The 18301-nt window shown below is 45.6% G+C and overlaps 1 protein-coding gene across 7 annotated transcripts in view; it reads right to left on the reverse strand.

Annotated features, from left to right (window-relative positions):
* The window catches only part of shank3a (SH3 and multiple ankyrin repeat domains 3a), a 221080-nt gene that overhangs the window by 170286 nt on the left and 32493 nt on the right, over positions 1–18301 (reverse strand). For 5 of the 7 annotated variants that reach the window (XM_072694760.1, XM_072694759.1, XM_072694764.1 and 2 more), the window contains exons 1-2: positions 17822–18019; positions 14258–14329 (exon numbers count right to left, since the gene is read on the reverse strand). In XM_072694760.1, coding sequence (XP_072550861.1) covers positions 14258–14329; positions 17822–18019 — 270 coding nt within the window. Of the gene's footprint in view, positions 1–5277; positions 5334–14257; positions 14330–17821; positions 18026–18301 lie in introns of those variants that run through there. The other 2 variants (XM_072694768.1, XM_072694762.1) reach the window with 2 other exon arrangements.

Consider the following 18301-nt stretch of genomic DNA (forward strand, 5'->3'; position numbering starts at 1 on the left):
CCCTCATTTATTCACACATATAAATGTATATATACTGTAGTCTCTGTCAGAGAGAAGAGAAAAAGCATCTGTTGTACTGGGCCGCAATGGTAAGCTGAACACATTACTGGGAATCCTACAAACCTGAACGCTTTTAAAAAGGCGGGCCTCAGACTCTTTTGACGAGATCTGGTGAAGCTACTTTTAGCATCCGTGCTCCAAAAATGTGGAATCCCGTCCACAACACACTCCTAAAACCTCTCTCATACAGGACTCATCAGGCCTTCTTGAGGCTGATCTTTTTCTTCCTGTATTAGTTTGTAGCGTAGCCACCTTATTGTTTCAGTCCAGCACAACAGATGTCCTCTCTCTTCTCACTGATCGCTTCTTTTCTTTCATGGTGAATCAGCGAGGGACATTCGTATCCAGACTACATCCAGCATATGGAGGAACTGCAAACGCTTTAAAGCTTCTCTGCAGGGTTTTTAATAGAAGTGGAGAAGCTGCTTTCAGTGTTTCCACTCCAACATTTCGAAACTGCCAAAGACAGACGACAGTAGTAGATCTAATCTAATTTTAAGGGTCTATTAATAATCATTTAAGAAGATTGTGGTGTCACATTTATATCAGGCATGTGAACAGTTGTAGTTGTGAGCTATGCAGTAACATAGGGGCTCACATTCGCCAGTCCATGCTAAACATCTGCTAAACATCTGGTTGTCTAGTTGCAATGCATGGCTTCTGTCAAGGGGTGGGATTTAAATATTAGGAAGCAAGTGAGCAGAGACACTTTGACAAGGGCCAAATTATGATGGCTGCATGACTGGGTCTGAATGTTCTGGCTTGGCTTTAGAGAGCCCCTCTACCACATAGCAGCTTTTAGGCTGATGTTTTAATTAATTATTTGAATTAAGGATCATTTCTAATGTAATTGGCTCTACTTAACTAATGCATGCTCATAAAATTTCACAGCCTTGCCTAAGGGCCCAACAGTGTTAGCTTGCCAAGCCTGGGTATCGAACACACAACCCTGTCATTAATAGCCCGGAGCTCTAACTGCTGAGCCACCACTGCCCACTAACTGCGACCAAAATTTTTATCCCAGAAGTAAAATTCATGTTCTTACACAGCTACGTCAGAAACATTTGGGATTTATTGGCTTTACCTCTAGAAGGGAGCACTAGGAAGGGTTCATAGGTATTAATCCAACACAATCTTATAAAATCAGTGTATATACTCATCTAAAGTTGCACAGAAAGAAACTCAATACATTTGGAACAAAGATATTTTGCATATTTTTGTAGAACTTGGACTACAGCTCCACACAATTTAGCCAAATACACACAACCTTTCTGCCATGTACTCAAAGAAGACTTGATAAAACAGTGAGTGTTTCTCATTACCAAGAACCTGAAGAAAGGACTTCCTGGGTTCCTGGGAAGAACGTACTTGACAAGTTACATACACAAGTTGATGAGCTCAGCTGTTAGTCACTTTTATTCAAAGATAACCAGGCCCTTAGCTAAGGCTACCAGGGTAGGGTACGGTTTTGCATATGTACAATTTCCTCTTATAACAAGGTTGTTGGGTTTGGTCATTCGGAAGATCAGAAAAGGTCCAGGGTGTAAAAATCCTCCTGAGAATCTTCTTGGACAGCTGGACCAACTGGACCCGAAGTTCCCACCTCTGTTTGTAGCAAAAACGTATCCGAACACTCATTTCTAGTGTAATTGTGTCTAGTTTGATCAACTCAAGCAAGATCTGACCCGGGTCACAACTATGACCAGGAATAAAATACAATGGATTCCAGAGCACTAAGGAGGGTAGACAGATCTGGCTCTGTGGTTCTTTCTGGCTCTTTCAGACTTCCTGTTCCTAGCCAGGCCCAGAAAGCAAAAATCCTAATTAGGATCTTCTCGGACAGCTTGAGTTACTTCAATCCTCGGGCTGGACCTAGATTTTCCACCTCAACCGATCTCTCCTAAGCCTGGTCACTCTTAATCAACACCAAATGCATCAAGCACAGTTTATGATCTCCAGACTCGTCAACAAGCCTGTCTAAAAGAAAGCCTGACTGTGACCCAGGCTTAAGTGACCTCATTCCAATGGCCAGCAAACGTGTCAATATCAGTCCCTGCCCAGTAATGACACTGCATGGACACGCATGTGGGGCAGAGGAACTCCATAAGAGAGGAGAATTACTACAGCAGCCACTTAAGCTCATTCATTACGTGGTCCATCAACCCACACTCTTGAATCTGGTGTGCACTAATGGAGTGGCTTCACTGCTGGCTTCAGTGTGGGCTGTGTGTATACCACTCTATGGGCTGGCTCTATGTTGTACAGCCAGGCAAGAATGACCTGAAACGTGCCAAGCGAGCAGTGTGTGCTCTGCTGCCGGAGCTCCAGCTGCTGTATCAGTGTTCTGATGGATGTTGTTCACTGAAGCTTCATTAGGCTGTCTAATGGTGGCCCTCAGGGCAAGTCCTATAAAAGAGGCCCGGGACAGTGCAACTGCACTTTGCGTGTGTTTGCGGGCCCTTCATCTGCAAAAGGAGCAGATTTGATCTGATTTGCTCTTTTTAGATCATGATAGAATCAAATTAAAAGTCTGAACTTGAGCTGAAATTGTCTTGTCTATGCATATTGGATCTTTTTACATCAACCATAAACCGTCTGCATGAACCTTAGTGACCCGTGGGCTCACGCTGCAGAGTGCACTGGACAGGCTGGGAGAAATGGAATGAGTGGAGGATGGGAATGGGGTCAGGACTGTCCAGTATATGAGCTGTATGGAGTATACAGTGTTTATGCTCTGTTAAGCCCACCGCACTGCGCTCATATAGAAGAAATGGAGTAGTTATGTGCCCCCAGCTCTCTAAACCGCACATGCACGCACATACACCGCACAATGTTTTTAAGCCAGTTTGAACAAATTGGTTCATTTCTGTTCCTTACTACACACCGCATGAGCACTACAGGTACCAGAGTAAGTGGATGGTCCTCCAAGGTCCTCCTTTTAACCCCTTAATGCAGAAAGACATATCCCACACTAAGGCATATTATTCAGTAACTACAGGGACTTCTGTAACTATTAGGGACTTCTAATTACTTCTAATTACTGTAGCTACATTGAGAGCTGAGGCTGGAGGAGCAACACCTCATGGGTTACTTATCAGAGATCTCTAGATGCCATCAGGAGCTCACTGTAATAAAGGATGGCTCAGGATCATGGCGTTGCTGTGAGCGTTGCATACGGAACACAGAGGGATGGTGGACTTTCCTGAGCTGCAGGAAATGAGTCACCTTACAGCAAATCAACCCTCCATTCATCTCCTGTTAACTACTGGACAGTGTCTCCAATTGGTGGAACAGGGTTCAGCAGAGACAGCAGAAATTCTGTAAAGAGTGCAGTGTATATAGTATGTACGGGTAGTATGTAGTATAGTGTGTAGTATGTAGTGTATATGTAATATGTATGTGTGTATAGTACATAGCATGTACAGTATAGTATAGTACATGTGTAGTATGTAGTATATAGTGTGAAGGCGTGTGTAGTATGTAGTGTATATAGTATGTATGCGTGTAGTATGCAGCACATAGTGTGTTGGCACATATATTATGTAGTATATAGAATATATGTATAGTATGTAGTGTATGTAGTATGTATAGCATGTAGTATACAGTGTGTAGGCATGTGTATTATATAGTGCATATAGTATGTAAACAAAGGATTGTCGCATGTAGTTTATAGTATATGGTGTATAGTATGTATGCTTGTGTGGTATATCGTATATACATGTGTGTAGTATGCAGTGTATAGTATGTACACGTCTATAGTATGCAGTGTATTGTATGTAGACATCTGTAGTATGTAGTATACAGTATGTAAATGTCTGTAGTATGCAGTGTTTAGTACACGTGTGTAGTATGCAATGTATAGTATGTAAGCGTGTATAGTATGTATGCGTATTTACACATGTGTAGTATGCAGTATACAGTATGTACACTAGAGTAGAATGTAGTACATAGTATGTACACATCTGTAGTATGCAGTGTATTGTATGTAGACATTTGTAGTATACTATACACTGCATACTACAGATGTGTACATACTATACACCGCATACTACAGACGTGTACATACTATACACTGCATACTACACACACATACGTACTATCCACTACATATTACACAGTGTGTAAGTGCAGTGTATTGTATGTGGACATCTGTAGTATGCAGTGTATAGTATACTACAAATGTCTGTGTATGCAGACATGTAGATACTATACACTGCATACTACTCTAGTGTACATACAGTGCACTGCACACTACACACATACATACTATATACTGCATACTACAGACATGTACATACTATATATTACATACTACTCTAGTGTACATACAGTGCACTGCATACTACACACATGTACATTGTCAGTAGTATACAGTGTATAGTATCTAGATGTCTGTAGTATGCAGTGTATAGTATGTATGTGTGTGTAGTATGCAGTGTATGCGTGTGTTGGTCACCCTGCCTCAGGGCTCATCCGGGCTGGACAGAACACAGGGCCATCAGTGTGACAGCCTGGTCTGCACGGCCGCTCATCTGCCTTCCTAACTGGCCAACAAGCTGCTCAGCATCAATCGACTCTATTAAGCACTGAGTCCTGCCTGTCTGCCCGTCTGCCCGTCTTGCCCGTCAGCCCGTCTGCCAGGCTGGAGCATCGGAATGCAGGACACGGGAAAGTTTTCGGCTCCTTCCGTTCTCGCGCCACTCTCTCACTCGCTCACTCTGTCACACACTCTCACCCTCGCTGCTGCCACATGGGCTTGCAGCCGTACTGAGAGGTGAATTAGTGGTTCAGCGCAGGGTGGGATCTACTGATCCACACACCAGACAGCGGTGTGTGTGTATGTGTGTGTGTGTGTGTGTGTGCATGCTGTTCATTCACATAGACAGCATGACTGAAAGTGTGTGTGATGAGAATCAAAAAAAGAGTGTGTAAGCGCCTATTACAGTCTGCAGCATTGTTCTCACTTTCACACATTAACATGCCAGACACACACACACACACACAGAGACATACACACACATACACACTGTGGGAATGCAGTGCAGCGGACACACTCATGCATGGATCGCATAGGGAAAATGAGACAGACAGGACTGGAGGAAAGACAGAGAGAGAGAGAGAGAGAGAGAGAGAGAGAGTGAGAGAGAGTGAGCGAGTGAGATAGACAAAGAGGTCGAGAGAAAGAGAGAGAGAGAGCAAAAGAGCGAGAGTGGATACCTTACTGTTGATTTTGGACTTCTTGACGTCCTTGCGTGCCTTCCTGTCCTTCCTCTCTCTGCCATCTTTCGTTCCGAGCGCTCCCCCCATCCTACTCCTCCTCCTCTCAACACACTCTCATCCTCCACATGCTCCCTCACCTATCCCCCCATCCACTCCACCTCTCCTCCACCCCTCTTTTGCTCTCTCTTTCTCTCTTTCTTTCTCTCGCGCTCTCTCTCCACCGTGCTCACGTCTCTCCAGAGTGCCACTCACTCACACACTCACACATTCATACACACTCTCACACACACACACATGCATGGTGTGAGGAAGGGGCTGATTTTTGCAGGATGCAGCGATGGAGAGGGAGCAGAGAGGAAGGGAGGGCGGGCGAGAGAGAGAGAGAGAGAGAGAGAGAGAGAGAGAGAGAGAGAGAGAGGGAGAGAAAGAGGGAGGAGAGAAGGGCTTAGCGCTCGTTCGTAGAGAGAAAGAGAGAGAGAGGGAGTGGCGGCTATTGAAGAGGGGGGATAGACTGCCCGGGGTCGACGAAAATCTGTCTGGCTGTCTCTCTCTCTATCTCTTTCTATCTCTCTCTCTATGTCTCTCTCTCTACCTCTCTCTCTCTCTCTCTCTCTCTCTCTCTCTCTCTCTGCAACAGTGTTCACGTCTAGGTGGGTTTTCTCCTACTGTGCCCCACAGAGCACACTGGGACACACACACAGAAAACACACACACACACACGTGCAGTCACCTGCACCATACCCAGTGACCGGAACCGTTGCGCCTGCAAATGTGCTAAGCCCCGCCCCCAGCGGAAACGATTGGTCAGAGAAAAAGGCAAACGGAATGTCTTTTCTCTGTCTCTCTCTCTCTCTCTCTCTCTCTCTCTCACACACACACACTCTCTCTCTTTGCCTGTGGCTTGAGTGCACCACACACACTCTTAAAAATAAAGATCCTGACCAAGTGCCGACTCAGTGACCACAGCCTGGCCATGAAGACAGGCAGGTGTGCACAGACCCGACTGCCCAGAGAGGACCAACTGTGTGGTCACTGTGAGAGCGGATGGGGTGGAGACTGAGCTGTGATTCCTCCTTCACTTTCCAAAATTCATAAAAATAACCCAACATCCACCCAACATCCACCCAACATCCACCCAAACCTGAAAATTCTTCTTTTTCCTCGGCAAAGGAAGACAGCGTCTGTCACCAGCAAGTATGTGACAACATGGCGCCACCTGGGGAACAGAGAGTAACACCTGTACCTAACCCACCCTTAGGAAACCCCACCCTCTATTAAACCCCGCCCACTCCATCAAATTACGTGTGCACGTATTTGTCACTGTACTCTGTACAGCGAAATGTGTCCTTCACATTTTATCCATCTGTGGTAGTGAACACACACACACACACACACTAGTGAGATATGAGCATTGAACACACACACACACTAGTGAACTAGGGGCAGTGAGCACACACACATCCAGAGCGGTGGGCAGCCAACTCCAGCACCCAGGGAGCAGAGAGAATGAAGGGCCTTGCTTAAGGGCCCAACAGTCGCAGCTTGCCGAGCCCGGGTATCGAACCCTTAACCCTGTCATCAATAGCCTGCAGCTCTCACAGCTGAGCCACACCTGCCCTATTATTGCTAATAATAATAATAATAATAATAATAACAATAATAATAATAATAATAATAATAATAGCTCAACACTGTCTTTAATGGGATTCTGCAGCGCTGCGTGAGTTCTGTATTGCCATCTCGTGGTTGAATGAGGAACTGCAGTGTTCTCTGACTGAGGGTCTCGCACAGAGATGCAGCAAATTAGCAAATATTGATCAAATTTCTGAACAACTCTCAGAATCAGACAAATCTGAGAAATATTGTATATTTGGGATGGAGAGAGAGAGGAGAGAGAGGGGTGAGAGAGAGGGGGAAAGAGGGAGAGAGAGAGGTATTCCCACTATGAAAAAGGAATTCTCGCACGCCCACACACCTTCAATTTCATAACAAAAAACAAGGATAAAAGGAAATCTCTCACTCTGTCCCACACAGTGTCTGTCCTCAGCCCTCTCTCTCTCTCTCTCTCTCTCTCTCTCTCTCTCTCTCTCGCTCCCTCTAAGCCTCTCTCTCTCATGAGTAGTAGTCAGTGGAATGACTCATACAGTCGGCTGCTCCAGTGACTGGCTGCTAGTAATGGGTTTGCGCTCATTCAGTCTGCACTAGAGAGAGAGAGAGAGAGAGAGAAAGAGAGAGAGAGAGAGAGAGAGAGAGAGAGAGAGAGAGAGCTGAGATGGATGTAGAGTAGAAAACAGAGGAAAGTCCAAACACACACACACACATTCTGAAGACTCCACTTTGTAGACAGCGCACGTACCACAAGAGTACCAAACCCTGACTTGGTCTAAGAGCTCCTTTACGTACAGTATAGAACACACACATTCCCTCTCTCTCTCTCTCTCTCTCTCTCTCTCTCACACACACACACACAGACACTGCAGATGCTGCTTGCAGGCTGTGTAAGGTGAATCTTACTGCAAGCAAGAGCGAGAGAGCTTGAGAGAGCTTGAGAGAGAGAGAGACAGAGACCCAAAGGCAGGATAACATGATCTGGCTGCAGACTGGTTCAAATCTATGGTCACTGTAGAGCTTCAACAATTCCCAGGATGCAGTGGTCAGTACCTACCAAAAGTGGTCAGAGTAAAGACAACCGGTGCACCGGCGACAGGGGCATGGAAACCCAGGGCTCACTAATGCTCATGAAAGCCCTACCTCACAACTTACAGGACTTAAAGGATCTACCACAGGGCACCTTTAGAGGTCTTGTGGGGTCCATGCCTCTACGGGTCAGGGCTGTTTTGGTGGTAAACAATATTAGGCAGGTAACAAGCATAACCTATTCAATTCCCGAAATTTGAATGCAATCAAATCATCACAGCAATGTGATGTTTCAAAATCTAGTAGAAAGCCTTCTTACTTGAACAGTAGAGACAGTTACTCCAACAAAAGCAGAAGAAACTCTTTTTAATACCCTTGATATCAAAAGAAACACTAAAAAAGCAGGTGTCCCAATACTTTTGTCCAGTTAGCGTAGACTTTGTTAAGACTTTTCTTAAGAACAAATGTAAGAAAAATCTCATTGGTGGAAGATACTGGTGAACGAGGCTTGGCATACCCTACATTTCCTCTACATTTTAGAAATGCCAGTTGCCCCACCCACTCGGACTTCCCCCAGTCTCACATTGCTTCCAACACCAGGAGGGTGAGGACTGCCACCAATAAAGCAGCATCGCTGGGGAGTCCCCACTCGGATACATTAGCTAGCAGACACCTATACTGGTCAACATCACACTAATAGTAACGTGGGGAAAGAGCGCCACCTGCCAACTGTGCTCTCTCAGGCTCCGGCTGCTGATGGCAAACAGCATGACCTGGGATTCAAACTGGCGACCAGACTCGGACCATAGTCTTAGCATCTTAGTCCACCGAGCCACTCGGAACCCTTCATTCTTTAGGACGCAGGCGACTAAACCAGGCGTGACCAGTTTTGTGCTCTTCCTGCTCAAGCCCACCTGGATGAACTCACCTGTTAACTGCCAGGTGTACTGTAGTAGATGTGTTGGGGCAGGGACGCTGTGCTGGTCTCCAGCCCTTGGTCCCTCACCCCTGCTTTTTGGGAACGGACTGTTCCAGCATGTATTTGGACAAGTTTAAGTTCAGGCTCATTTGCATGTTTGACAGGAGAGCTGAGGAGTGCTAAACGAGCATCTGGCTCTTTAATTCCCAGCATGCTGTTCCTTCCTGAAGTGTGAAAGAGAAGGTGAGCTTCCTTCAGCTTCTTCTAGCACCTCCTCTGTGTCTCTTCATGCCCCCCCTCCTCTCTGTATCTGCCTCTAGCATCTCTTAAAGATGTGTGTTGTGTATATACAGCTCTATTGCTCTAGGATGGCCTCTAAATGCTGGTCAGGTGAGAGAGTCCAGGTGATGGCCGAGCACTGAGGGCATGACCGCTCTGAGAAGTGTATGAGCAGTAATGCATTAATGAACTCTGATATGATCAGATGCTTCAGCACTGAGATGCTTTTGTCTCTGCAGAAGAAAGACCTATTTGTACCACCTGTCCATCATATGACACCTATTACACACACACACACACACACACACACACACACGCTGTGGGTAGGCCATGGAAAAAAAATTCTAACTCGAGTCCAAATCTGATGTGATCAGAGTCTGAATCTCTGGCTCAACTCATCTAAGTCCCAAGTCTTAAGCCTTAAGCCCTAATGAACGTGCTGCAAGTCATTGCAAGTCTCTAAATTAAGACACTGTGAGATTCGAGTCCAAGTCTCTAACTTGAGTCAACATTCAACTCAAGTCAAGATATGACTGGAGTCCAAATCTCTTGCCCGAGTCACGTGACTTAAAGTCGCAAGTCATTGAAGCAGCGGATTAAGCATTCAAGATTGACTGGAGTCCGAATCTCTGACCCGAGTCAACACATGATCGGATGACTTGAGTCAAATTGTGACTGGAGTCCAGACATCTGACCCGAGTCACGTGACTTAAAGTCACAAGTTATTTAAGCTCTTGTGCAAGTCTCTGAATTAAGTCATTGTGAGACTCGAGTCCAAATCTCTGACTCAAGTCAAGATATGACTGGAGTCCAAATCTCTGGCCCGAGTCAACATATGATTGGAGGACAAATCTCTGATTTGAGTTCAATTGTGACTGGAGTCCAGACCTCTGACCCAAGTCAACACGTGACTTAAAGTTGCAAGTCATTTAAGCTTGTGTCCAAGTCTCTAGTTAAGTCATTGTGTCATTGTGAGACTCGAGTTGGAGGCATTGACTCGAGTCTCATAATGAAATAATTCAGAGACAAGTCCAAATCTCTGACTCAAGTCAAGATAGTCAAGAGTTCTGTCAAGACTGACTGGAGTCCAAATCTCTGGCCCGAGTCAACACATGATTGGAGGACTTGAGTCAAATTGTGACTGGAGTCCAGACCTCTGACACGAGTCAACACGTGACTTAAAATCACAAGTCATTTAAGCTTGTGTCCAAGTCTCTAATTAAGTCATTGTGAGACTCGAGCCTACAGCTTTGACCCGAGTCCACATGCAGCTCAAGCTGAAGTGGTGGGGTTCCAGTAGGCCTAAGGTATAGGCTGACCTGATAGGAGGTGAATAGGTCATATAGGCTATTTACTGCTCTTGCCAAATTAATAAATATGCATGTATTTATACATTAGCAAACTGTAGCTGCATGGTTGTATATGCATTTCCACCCTCACACACACACACACACCTTCACACACACACCCTGCCACAGTCCAACAACTTCAAAGTCTCCATCCACAACATCCTAACTATGATGGATACCCGTGTGTCCCCAGTGTCCTCTTTCTTTAACAACAATAATATGGTCACCCTAGCATTCGGATCAACTGTTTTAAATATGATGATGATCAGCACACATTCAACCAGGTGTGTCCAAACTTTTGACCTGCCATGTGTGTGACGGAAGTGCTGTGTATAAGGTGAACCTGGACATCCATCAGCCAGAGATTCCCACCCCACTGATTTCACACTGGCTCTTACTGGTTTATGGCACAACTCCCTGGTCCGGACAACCCCTACAACACACTCAGAAAAGCTCCTAATGACTCGACATGATCAGTCATCACACTAACGAAGAGTCCGTCACACTGCTCTTCAGTCTTCACGCTGTCTTGTGAATAATGCACTGTGGGAGATACAGCAGGTTCATCAGACTGAATGGCAGCGAATGCTTGTCAAGCGGGCTAGTGCGTAACCTCAATACACATCACAGCACACACACACACACACAACTAGTGTGTGTGTACCCATGCGGCGAGGTCAATACAACAAATGAAAAGCAGTATGTCAATGAGATAAGAGGATTAGCGGTCATGGAGTCCATCCTCTCCTCAGCTTGACCCCCCCTCCCATGTGGGCGAGAGATGGCGCAATCCAGCAGCTAAATGCTTCTGCTCCCGTCCAATCATTTAACAACCCGCGAGTATCAGGATCAGAGCGATCTTCCGCTGCTGCTTTAGCTCGCTATCGCTGCTCCAGCGCTTAAAAGGGATAAGAACTATTCGCATGCAGAGTGTCGTACATAAAACCTCTCATTACACGGGCAGCCCCGGGGCCTGATTTATTAACACCAATAAAGGCCGCTAATTTGCATGTGCTGAAAAGCAAAATGCGTAAATGATCTGCTCTGCAGATTATACCTGCTCACAGCGCTCACAATAAAGGCCCTAAACGTCTCGCAGAATCACCTAATGGATGCAAAGTAGTTCATTCCCATCATAAGCAGATGTTTTGTTATGGCCATAGAAATGCAATATAAAGAAAAGGCATATCCGAGGACATCCACGACAATCCCCAGCTCAGACTGTTTACACTGTTTATGGCGGATGACAGATAAACGTCAGGGCATTTATAGAGCTTAGGCTCCTTCAGAGATGAACACAAGTCACTTCGTGCAAGTCTTTGACAACAGTAAATTGACTACAATACCCACAGTGCACTGCATTACCCCATTAATCCGATATTTCACTAAAACTGCACATGGCTGTAGCAAGTAGTCCAAGTCGATTAAACATGTGACTTGAGTCAGAGACTTGACTCGAACTTGATTTGACTCAAGTCAATGTTGACTCAAGTCAGAGACTTTCACTCAAGATGTATCAAGTCCGAGTCAAGTCAATTAAACATAAACATGTGAATTGGCTTCAAATCTCTGACTCAAGTCGCATGTTTAATTGACTTGGACTTCTTGTGTTTAATCGACTTGACTCAGACTTGAGTCAGGGATTTGCATTCATTGAGCTTATGCCCCTTCAGAGATGTCCACAAGTCACTTCATGCAAGTCTTTGACAACAGTAAATTCACTACAATACCCACAATGCATTACCCCTATTAATCTGATATTTCATTAAAACTGTACATGGCTGTAGCAAGTAGTCCAAGTCTATTAAACATGTGACTTGAGTCAGAAACTTGAACTTGAGTCACATGTTCATGTTTAACCAATTTGACTCTGACTTGATTCATCTCAAGTAAAAGTCTCTGACTCGAGTCAACAAGTGACTTGAGAAAAGGGTTCTAACACGAGTCAAGGTGTCTCTTAGGTCGCATGTTGACTTGAGTCAGGGACATGCAATCATTCAGCTTAGGCTCCTTCAGAGATGTCCATACGTCACTTCATGCAAGTCTTTGACAACAGTAAATTTACTACAATACCCACAGTGCACTGCATTACCCCTATTAATCCAATATTTCACTAAAATTGCACATGGCTATAGCAAGTAGTCCAAGTCTATTAAACATGTGACTTGAGTCAGAGACTTGACTCAAACTTGATTTGCCTCAAGTCAAAAAGGTCTCAAGTCAATGTTGACTCAAGTCAGAGACTTTCACTCAAGATGAATCAAGTCCGAGTCAAGTCAGTTAACATAAACATGTGACTCGGGTTCAAATCTCTGACTCAAGTCGCATGTTTAATTGACTTGGACTTGAGTCAGGGATTTGCATTCATTGAGCTTATGCCCCTTCAGAGATGTCCACAAATCACTTCGTGCAAGTCTTTGACAACAGTAAATTCACTACAATACCCACAGTGCACTGCATTACTCCATTAATCCGATATTTCACTAAAATTGCACATGGCTGTAGCAAGTAGTCCAAGTCGATTAAACATGTGACTTGAGTCAGAGACTTGACTCGAACTTGATTTGCCTCAAGACCTGGTCTCAAGTCACATGTTGACTCAAGTCAGAGACTTTCACTCGAGACGAATCAAGTCCAAGTCAAGTCAGTAAACATGAACATGTGACTCGGGTCCAAATCTCTGACTCAAGTTTAATCTCTGACTCAGTCTCTCGAGTGAAAGTCTCTGACTCAAGTCAACATTAATCTCTGACTCAAGTCAACATTAATCTCAGACTTGAGTCAGACTTGAGTCATAAACCTTAATAAAGAACCTTTGCATCAAGAGAAAATGTTCAGGGTCTTTTCAAGGTTCTTCCCTCTCACCCATCTCTATGATAAACATGAACTCTTTACGGAACCAAAAGTGGTTCTTCTATGGAATCACTCAAAGAACCATTTGTAGAACCGTAGTACTGAGAGTCTGGACCTTATGCCTTTAAACCTGTGCCACTATCTGCAACCTAGCTGGTTGCAAAATGGCCCAATTCAACTGTCGCCTATAAATTCACAAGCGTCTGGACGGCTCAGAGGTTCTTCGGATGAAGCAGCAAACTGCTTACACACAGAAATCCTCTCAGCCCATTAGGACACATCTCCAGAAGGTACCGCACGTGTAAATGGAATTGGCTGCACAGGAGTTTCCAGTGGAGATGATGATTCTGAAATTGGTATTTGGCCAAAATTGATTTTCGTTCATTGCAGTAATGACCCACATTCTGATTAACGGTATAACTCAGCCTCTTCAGATTAGCTGGCCCGAGGACAGGCATGGCCGATCGTCCCTGGACATTTTAACATGATAGACCTACAAAAACCAAACGGGCAACATTTACAAGAGACCCTGAGAGTCTTTTCTGTCATTTCTAATGGTAGGTTACTATAATCATCGCTGTCATACTGGTGGTCCTGCTTGCCAGCAATATTCAGTATTTGTCATTCTCCAAAGATAAGCACACAGACATGAACAAATGCGGCACCACACTGACATTCTTCATCTCCTCAAACAATCTTTACCCCTAGTTCAGCAGAAATCCGGCCACCGCAGCACTACGCAGAAAAAAGGACAGGTCAAATGGTATAGAATATCTGCAGCAGCTTGCGGAGAGAGCAATCTCTCAGTGACATATTTCATCAGAAATTCAGTTTAAAGGAACATCTCGTCCTAAAGCGATGCGGAGCGTACAGGAACCCTGCTAGCTAACCACTTTAAGCAGAAGAGAACAGAGAAATGAGCAGAAACCGCATTCCTCACCTTAGTGTGCAGTTTCGACAGCTGCTTGTCATCCAGGTGGGTCTGTGTGTACACGCGCCTCTTGTAGCGAAACTGTTAAATAAAAGAAAATCACAGGTTTGGAGATGAGAGCTTTGAATGGAAACTGCTTCGTGAGATGCTGTTTATCTCATAGCATTAACACCAGGTTCACACCACAAGGCCTTCATAGTGATCAGCAACACGGGGTCACTAATTACAAGATCTTTCGCCAGGAGGAACCTGGTGCAATGAGGGTGTCTGCTCTCCAAAAACACACAAGAACTGTAAGAAATGGGTTCCTCCATTTCTTGAGTCCAAGCAGACCCAAGAAATCCGGCCACCGGCTTTACTCCTCAGCCCGTATCTTGTGCTCTCATTGGCTGCAGCTAGTCACAACACTCAGAGTCGCCGACAGGTCCAGATATTAAAGCTGCTAGGTATTTTTCAGAGGCTTGCGAGACATTGGCAAGCACTCAGCAAGCTCTCGGATCGCATCTTTGAGCGGTTCACACAAATAGCGGCCGAGCCATCAGTCAAGCGAAGGCTGGTTTGCCTCTCTCGGCGGCCTCCAAAAAGTCAGCAAGATCTAAGAATCGTGGAATGAGAACCTGGCATTAAAATGTCTAATGGAAAACAAATGTAGGTGATTTTAATGATGACTATTAGGCCCATATGGACAAAAGTATTGGGACACCTGCTCGTTTATTGTTTCTTCTGACATATAAACTATTAAAAATAGCTTGAATTCAGATTTTGGAGAAGCATTGCTGTTAGGATTTCATTGCATTCGATGATAAGAGCGTTTGTGAGGTCAGGATGTTGATTGATCTCCACTTCACCCCATCTTTAACTCTTCAAGTCATCGCAAAAGTATTGGATGGAGCACCATCACCATCATTCCAGAGAACACAGCTCAATGCTGGGGGGCTTTATACCCCTCTACTAGCCCACGCCTGGCTTTAATCATGGTACCAATGAGAGTCCAGAGAGTCCTACACTATTGGCTGTAGTTCTCTACAATGCCTAGACACACTGTGTGTGTGCATTTGCACATCTGTGTCAGCAATGGGTACAACTTAAAGTAGCTGAATGCATTCATTCATCAGAAGAGGTGTCCATAAATATTTGGACATATAGTGCATCTTGTACTACAACAGCACTAAACTCAGACCCCGAGAGACACCGCAAGCACAGAAGACTCACCACAGGAGCCGGCTGTCGAGTCGAGTGTGTCCTCTGCCGGTCGCGGTCGCAGTAGCAGTACCAGCGTGCTGAGACCAGAATTCTCAGCACCACCCAGAACACCCCTGTCCTGCACCTGACTGCCATCAGGACTCGAGCACCATTAGCACCAGCATCATATTTCTGCTCATACTGTAAGAGCAGCCAAACCCAGAGTGCCAGCAGCTCTAATGACCACTGACTGCTGCGCTGCCCACTCACGTGAACAGGATTAGTCCCTCAGCCTAGCGGCCTGGGCCAGTCCCGCGGGCGCCCAGCCCTCCCTTTCTCTCTCCCTCTCTCCCTCTCTCCCTCTTCTCCACTGACAGGGCTCTGTCCAATTGTTCATCCATCCCACTATCATCGCCTCTATCCCGCCCAGGGAGCTGCATCTGCCCACCCAGTTCATCTAACCATCTATCCGTCTCCTAATCTATCTTTGGCCTGGCTGTGGGCCTGTAGGGAAGCGCGATTTGTCAGTGCCGTGTGCCGGGAGATCTATAGAGAAGCTGGTGTGTCGATAAATCTGCTTTTATGACATAATGGGAGCTATAACCATGAAGCCAGGCTCCCACTGTATGAGCCGTGTCACTGCTTTGCCACTGGCACTGACTGGCAACGTGTCCAGCTATGGCCCACTCACGTGCACTGGGGGCCAGTTACACACACACACACACAACACATGGTGTTTCGCTCACATACTCACAATCAGCACTTCAGCCCTGCCCTGTGAGTGTAGCATTTACATTAGCGGCTGTCGGCCATCATGAATTTATGCATTTTAGACTCCAAACGAGCTGAAATGCTCCATATTTTTGGTGGAAATATGGAGAAAAGCATGGAAGGCTTCAGCCCAATGCAGTTTCATACATCTTACTCTCTCTCCCTCCCTCACTCTCTCGCTCTCTCTCTCTCTCCTTTTTTCTCCCTCTCTCTGGACCTACAACCTTAATTAAAGTGATAAATCAAGTGAAATGATAATAGTATTCCCCAACTACTCTCACTGAGAGAAAGGGAATTGAGAGAGACGATGCCATTGCAAATTCACAGACAGCTCCAGCATCAAATGGGGGACCATTGGTAACTCACACACACACACACACACAGTGATGTACAGGAGCATACACTTTTTTTTTCTCACTGGCTTTGATGTTGGGTGTAATCTGATATCTGTTAGCTGTCCAACTGTCACATAAAACCTCAAAAGAAAAATCACAATCAATACAGCCCTATGTGTGTGTGTGTGTGTGTACTGTAGATGATTGTGGATGAGGATATGTCAGCTGCAGTGTTTCAGTAGTCAAACTACCTGACCTGATTCCTCTCAGAGAGCATACATTATCTTTCTCATATGTTTTTATATACAGTACAACAGCATCTACTGTTTATCTGACCCTTAATACACTATATGTCCATATACTTGTGGACACCCCTTTTAATAAATGTACTCAGCTACTTTGCACCCGTTGCTGACACAGGTATGAAATGGCCATACGGGCCCTGTATGGGTAGCCCAACTGGGAACCAGAAAGGTTTGTCTATTGGTTCCATGTTGGCCCCACATATGGATGCCCACCAGTGAGTCAGTGAGGAGACCAGGAGGGGTTAAACGCGGGCCCCATCTGGTTTGTACGCCACACATGGAGCCTAAATCGGACCCGTGTGACTTTAGGGAGGGTTGTAACAATCAGGCCCAAATGGGAACCCCAACTGGGTCCCAGTAACAACACATATACAAACCCACTCAGAGCCCATGCCCACCTGGAACCCACCTAGCCCACGTTCCACCCATGTGAGCCCCACATGAGCATGCTGGCTGGGTAAACATGAACCTATTGGCACCATGCTGCCTAATAAAGCCAGGCGTGGGCTAGAGGGGTGAAAAGCCCCCCAGCATTGAGGAGCTGTGGAGCAGTGGAAGAACTGTGTTCCGTGGAATGATGGTGATGGTGCTCCATCCTGTACTTTTGAATGGGATGAGTTGGGTAGTTGGGGATGATGAGGTGGGGTGGTGATCATTATTCAACAGCCTGACCTCCTAACGCTCTTATTGCTGAATTCATTCAAATCCTCACAGCAATGCTCCTCCAAAAACTAGTAGAAAGTCTTCTTCCCTGGACAGTAGAGACAGGTTTTTTTTTAATTATACTTGATTTCAGAAGTAACAATGCATGAGCAGGTGTCCCAATACTTTTGTCCATATAGTGTATGCTTGGAGTACAGGATGTCATGAGAAGAACACCTCTCCTTAGGCCCTTAGACGCACACACACACACACACACACACACACACACAGAGGAGAAAAAATGTGTAAAAGCACTGTGAGTGTTTTAGTATTCTTACCTCCAGGTAGGGTATAGGGGTGATGGCTGGAAGTGGGTAGTCCTTTAGGGTCCGCTGCTCATCCAGGAACTTGCCGGCTTTGCCGTTGTATGCAGGCTGGAACAGCCCATAGTTCAGCACATCTTTCAGGCTCTGGTTCAGTGTGCAAAGGATGCGCTGCTTGGACAGCCAGATCGGCGACTCCACGTTAAACTTCATACATTTCTGCAAGTGAAACACCAACAGATACATCATCAGACCCTTCGCAGTTTGCTGGAGTCATACAACAAACACTGTACAACCAGGCCCAGCCCGAAACCATGGAATCCCTGAGGAACGCAGGTAGGACAGCTCTAACAACCTGTGAAGCGTGGACCTCCATTCCTGAGTGACAGCTAGCGTATTGTGCTACAGACAAGAGCAGTGAACGAGAGGAAGTTCTACTAGATACTATCTGATCAGCCCCTCATCATAACCTTTTGAGACCCTGCATCCTCAAAT

The sequence above is a fragment of the Salminus brasiliensis genome, chromosome 13 (genome assembly GCF_030463535.1).
Source record: "Salminus brasiliensis chromosome 13, fSalBra1.hap2, whole genome shotgun sequence".
Classification (NCBI taxonomy): domain Eukaryota; kingdom Metazoa; phylum Chordata; class Actinopteri; order Characiformes; family Bryconidae; genus Salminus; species Salminus brasiliensis.